Source organism: Morone saxatilis, unplaced genomic scaffold (genome assembly GCF_004916995.1).
Source record: "Morone saxatilis isolate NCDOM2014 unplaced genomic scaffold, NCSU_SB_2.0 Contig4, whole genome shotgun sequence".
Classification (NCBI taxonomy): domain Eukaryota; kingdom Metazoa; phylum Chordata; class Actinopteri; family Moronidae; genus Morone; species Morone saxatilis.
The window spans coordinates 17368843-17374643 of record NW_023339984.1 but is presented as its reverse complement, the minus strand read 5'-3'; the positions used below and the strand labels follow the sequence as shown (position 1 = coordinate 17374643).

Here is a 5801-nt window from a genome sequence, read left to right as displayed (position 1 = left end):
CTGAACCTGCAGGTATCATCACTGATATTGTGTTTAATTCTGTCTAAAGGATGTGAAACGAAATGATTAACAAAAATGAGAGCAAACACCAGAGAACACACAAGGGTGTGTGTGTGATATTAAACCCAGCATACACAATACATAACATCTTGTGTGTATAAAATAACTTGTAGATCTAAATGCTCACTAGATGGCGCTAAACAACAATATAAGACGGCTATAAGTTGGTCAAGCAAGCTGATCACAGAGCTGTTCACGTGCTTACAGTCATTAACAATCATTAATAAAGAACAAACAGAAAACACCAACACCACTCATAAGTGCTTAAGAAAATAATTTATTACGGAAATACGCTGCTGTGATAACAGAGTGAAATTATGACGAGAGCTCTATTGAAAGACAGTATAGAAAAACAACATTTAGAATGTCATGTTTATATGTTCATCATATATATATATATATGTATGTGTATTGTTAAATGACAAAAATAAGATAAAAAGTAAAAAAAATATTTATATTGTTCCCAGTAGCTTTGGCTGTTTAATGTGAATGACAAAATGCTTCGTCCTTCTTGTTTTCTTCATCATTCTGGTATGAGATGATCAGAAACACCAGCTTGAGCTGCAGGGAAACCATTGTTATTGGAGTTACTAATAATCATGTTCTACAAGAATTGAATTACACATAAGGAACATTTGACAAACTAGGAGAAACTCCTTCTCTTCAATGCCCTGAAAACCCATTGTTATAAATGTGTTAACCCCACTCTACTGCACACCATTCAGCCAAAGTCTTTTCTGCCTTTTTGTTGTTCCTTTGTTCTTCTTTCTCTTCCTGAATGATTAACACTAGTGTCGTTGCTGCGGTTGAGCTCTGTTGCTTTTACTCTCAGCTTGTTACAGCCACAACCACAGGCTCACGTCATCCACTCAACATCACGGGGCACAACATGCAGAGGCGTTCACACACTCTACTCTTTGTCATTTCCTGGATGTTTCTGTGCAAAAGCTATCTGAACTCAACTAAAGGAAGAAAGTTTGTAACAGACTGCGCTGTATGCAAATTGGCAGGTTACGTGCCTCTTCTAAAACCAGCTTTTAATGTTCTTCTGGCTATGTCGGACATTCATACTCTATGTTATGTTCAAAAAGTTCACAACTTCCTTGTGGCTGAAAAGGTCAATAGAGTTGTCCCTGCCCCTCTGACCCCTTGTGGAGGAGGCCAACAGAAAAGATGATCAATGTATTGAGGTGTTCTTACCTCGAGCCAACCTTCTGTATATGGATATACACAGGATGAGTATGCCAGTGTAGAGGATGAACAGCAGGAATGATACACACCAGGTTGGGCAGAGACATCAGAGGAGGATGAGGAGGAGGAGGAGTGGTTGGTACATATATAGGCAGAGCTCTGGCTGTGAGGAAGAGTTGCAAACATGTGTTATTAACAGTTGCTTTCATTCAAATCTCACGTAAAGTTTAAAAACAATTTCCAAAAAGTGCCATACTGCTCAACAAGAGGACATACATAAAGGAGAGAAACTGCCTCATCTAAATGAATGTTTAAGTTAAGGACTACGGTTTATGGGAGGCAGAACATCGTGTCACCTCTCACAGCCAGCCAGCTCTTCTCTGACTTTCCTTCTCCGGGGTATTCACACTCGTAGAAACCTTCGGCAGACTTGGACACCGATTTAAGGATCATCTCTCCTCTCTCAGTACCGTGGAAAACATTATCTTTGTAGAACGTAGCAGGGAAATCTGAAGTAGAGTCATCTCGGTCTCCTTTCCTATAGGAACAGCGAAGTGTCACAGTGTCTCCCACTGTCACAGGAAGTACAGGGCTGTCCAGGATCACAGCACCAGCTGGAATAGAGAACAACACCTGGTTACTTGAGTTTAAAAAGTTTGTTTAATGTAAAGACACAGAAAAATGGCATAAAAACGAACAAACCTGTCACTGTGATGTTGATGCTGTTGCTGTACTCCCTCTGCTCAGACTCACACCAGTACACTCCTGTGTCTGTTGGGTAGGCATCCTCGATAGTGCAGGAGGACTCACCTGGGATGGCCCAGCCAAACTTGCACACTTCAGATGTCGAATCGGAGGTGTTTCTTTTCACCATCCAGCCGGTGGAGTTTTCCTTCTCCTCACACCTCAGATAGATTTCTTCATACCGAAAGAACTGAGATCTGTTGGGACTGATGCTCAGTGCGGCTGCAATGGGGGTGAAACCTGAAACAATTGTGAATGGATTTAATTTATTTGTGGTTAGTTGTAGAGATGTTTTATACCATTCTGATACCTGAACTTTGTTCTTAAGAAATGAAGCTGTTACATCTTCACCAGTTCATGCACATTGTAAAGTATATGTTTCGAATGCTTACACATTAAGCTGATCCTATTACGTATATTGCTCAGTAATGTTATTAATAGCAATTATGATTAATCTCTGTAGTTCTTGTGTTCTCACTCTCACACCTAAACCGCACAGTTTCACAGTTCTTCAGGAGAATTTTGTCATTTCCATAAAACGTTGGTGTTTGTTCATACGATACAAAATGCACACACAAATATGTCAAGTACAGACTCTGCAGGTGTGCAGTGCATATTAACCTCTTCCAGGTCACTGTTGTATTTTTACAGTACATTAAGGAAGCTGTAAAATTGTTTTGTGTCAATGCTCTGAACAGACCTCGTCACAGCAGGCAGAGTCTGCGTCTGTTGGATGTGTAAAAGTGTAGTTGTTGCCAACAATTACAGTTAGGCTATTAATTAATAAGATTTTTATTACTATCATATATGCAGGTGAAGTCATTGCATAAGGGCCCACAGTAGTACAGGGCTGTAATCTGCACCGCTGCCATAATCTTTATTGATGTGAGCTGAACCTACTTTATATACAGCCAATCAAATAACATGGTGTATGTATTTTCTTACTCCATGGTGTGTCTGTCTCACACTTGATGCCATTTACAATACAACAACATAAACGTCTACATACAAACATTTTATGGCTTCATGTTGTACAATAATCAATCTACACAGTTGTGTTTTGTCTATGCGCAGACATGACACATTTAGTTTCTCATCGTGCAGTGTCACTAATAAAGTCATGTTTAGTTAAGTTTTAATCTCTTATGGTGCTTTGACACCGATTTGGCCAAGTAGTCAAGTCTATTACTGTCTTAGCCCTGTTTTTATGACTCATCTTCTATTGCACGGATGTCTGTCTTCATTCAATTTTGGTGTCAACTGTGCATTTCACTGTTACTGGTCATTTTAGAGCTGCATGCTTTAACTTCTTTAATTTGCCACTAACATTACTTCATGTTTCGTCTGATTCTGATGGGAAGGCCCGCTTTGATAATTTCGCACTAGGGCCCTGGCACTGACTCGTTAAGCTGCCGATCGGAGAGTTATTTTCATTACACTAATGTGTCTCCTTGCTTCACTTTATTGCTTCCTTGCCTTGAGTCTTAGCTCCAGTGAGGAAGTGAAATAGAGAAGCGAGGAAGAGATGCAAGGACAGAGAAACCAAAACTGCCAAATGAGGAATCCTTGGTTCGACAGTCAGTCTTAAGCGATTGCAGTTACTAATGTTCACAGAACCCCAACATTTAAGAACAATTTAAAAACATTGCAGCTTTCATTTAGATATTTCCATTGTGTATTCCTGATTTTAATCGTCATTTAATATTCCTTTTAAATCTTATCATTAATGTACGGAGTGTTATTTATTGTGATTACTGATGCTATTTGTTTACTTGTGAAAAACAAACTGCTGCTTTGTGTGATGCTACTTAAATGATCCTATATATTCTTAAATGTTACACACAACGGTGCATTACATTGGATCTGACCATGTAACTGTGTTTTGGTATATTATCTGCAGATCCCTACAACACCACAAAGTTGCATTTGGAACAATCAGTTAATGAAAAGCAGCCAGAGTTAGGCGATTGCAGCTTTAAAAAGATCTTTAAAAATTATTAAGTTTTTGTGACTCCTCTTAACACATCGGAGCTCCCCTCACTGAAATCCGTCTAACCAGGAAGGTGGCAGAGTTTACAATGATGGCTTTTAAATATTCATTTAGCATCTTCAATAACAAGGAAATTTGTGACAAATTTAGCTGTTCACACCTCTAGTGTGCTGAAACTGTAAGATTTATTATAATATCTAGGTGATCAGGGCACCTTTTGGTTTTGTTTCATTAAATTAAAAAATATGATGATTTTATTTATCTGGATATTATTAACAAGAAAAGTCAATAAACATTAAGTGTTCAAGTGGTTGGCAGAAAAACGGAGATCAGTTGACAAATTATTTAAAAAAAGTTGAATTACTTACAGAGCATTAGGCAGAGAGACACAATCTCCATTTTGTGTCGATGTCTGTAGGCAGGTTTTACCTATAGCTGCCCCCCACAACATCCTGGCCCAAAATGGCAGGAAATAAAGCAGCCACTAGCATTTCTTTGAAAGCAAAAACATATCACACTTTTGAAGTACCATTAAGATGTCATTCGTGCCACCAAAAGTTTGCCAATTATGTTTTACTGAGAGTCTCCAAATCAGTTCGTCGTGTTGTTGCTAAAAGCTTCAGATACTCAGATACCGTGTGAATCAAACTCTACTTTGTCATACCAAAGTTCACTCTCAACTCAAGCAAAAGACTGAAACCACAGGAGAGGAAATTCATTTTCGCTTCACATTTCAGATGAACAGGATGTGAAGCAAGCAGCCACATAAACACAAAGACACTTGCTGGTTTTGTCCAGAGTGAGTGAAGGTTTTTATGTAAAATATTGAAACACAGATACTTCAGGTTCATCTTTACTGCGCCAGAGAGAAAAGACACAAGAAACTGAATACTGAGAGAGTTAAGGACAAAAGCCACAATCAATCATTATCCAATCAGTGTCTCTGACTGTAACACAAGAAGAAGGTTAAGACCGCCATCTACTGGTATGTTGGAAGACAAGCAACCCCTATAGGAAGTCCTTTAGAGAATACAACATTTGCAGTGCAGCAAAGACACATTTTATTTGTATAATGTATAACATTTCAATAAGTCAAATCAAAGTGCTTTACATAAAACATAGAAAAGTATCAAGGCAAAGTGTAAAAGCAACAGAAGGCGACATAGAAGAAAATAAAGAAGGAGTTGAAAGTAAAAAATAAAGTACCAATGTATCAGCATGTTGGAAGGAGGCTCAATAACTCTACAAAGTTAGGCTACATTTTGGCAAAGGGATCCTGTGACCTCTGACCTCAAGATGTCTGCATGAAAATAGGGTCTAATAAGTATAACCCACAGAAGACTGTCCACAAATGTGTGCCACTCCCGTCTGCCCTGATCACCTTCACTCATTCCCTCATTAGCCTCATTTCTGTGCCAACAAACAAGCACGATGATGTGTTTTATCATGTCCTCTGTATTTCAGTGAAGTCTCAACATCCTGCTGTTTACTTGCACATAAAGTGTTTATAACAGCCTGTTGAACTATTTAATGCTTGTCCCAGCTAGTGTAGTCCTGATTACTGACTGGACCCCAAACGTCACTCCCATGAAGGGCGATTGGTTGGATTACGCTGTCATATATTTATTCCATATTCTTGAGCAAAGAATGCTTGTTCTGCCCCTGCATTGCGTCACTACAGAGCAGAGTTAGCGATGTGTGAAGATACACTCACGCAAGTACAGACAAGTACAAAATGTTTGAATGCAGACCTTGTGAAATGTAAATGTTGATTCTGGCATATTCTTGATTAAATGCAGCTGTTGGTATGTTGATT

The 5801-nt window shown here is 38.8% G+C and overlaps 1 protein-coding gene across 1 annotated transcript; it reads right to left on the bottom strand.

The window, feature by feature from the left end:
• Positions 1-472: 472 nt before the first annotated feature.
• Positions 473-4655, bottom strand: LOC118338010. Its single transcript, XM_035675169.1, has 5 exons — positions 4354-4655; positions 1954-2235; positions 1608-1865; positions 1261-1414; positions 473-621 (listed from the first exon to the last, which is right to left on the bottom strand). Exons 1-5 carry the CDS (start codon positions 4382-4384, stop codon positions 603-605), a joined length of 744 nt encoding a protein of 247 aa, XP_035531062.1. The 5' UTR covers positions 4385-4655; the 3' UTR covers positions 473-602.
• Positions 4656-5801: the final 1146 nt, after the last annotated feature.

Bases quoted from the DNA above. Each gene is read 5' to 3' on its own strand.
- LOC118338010 (XM_035675169.1), bottom strand. From the start codon at position 4,384: ATGGAGATTGTGTCTCTCTGCCTAATGCTCT. The intron at 1,866-1,953 runs GTTTGTTCGTTT...TCTCTATTCCAG, and splicing joins CATCAACATCACAGTGACAG to CTGGTGCTGTGATCCTGGAC. The intron at 1,415-1,607 runs GTGACACGATGT...TCTTCCTCACAG, and splicing joins GAGCTGGCTGGCTGTGAGAG to CCAGAGCTCTGCCTATATAT.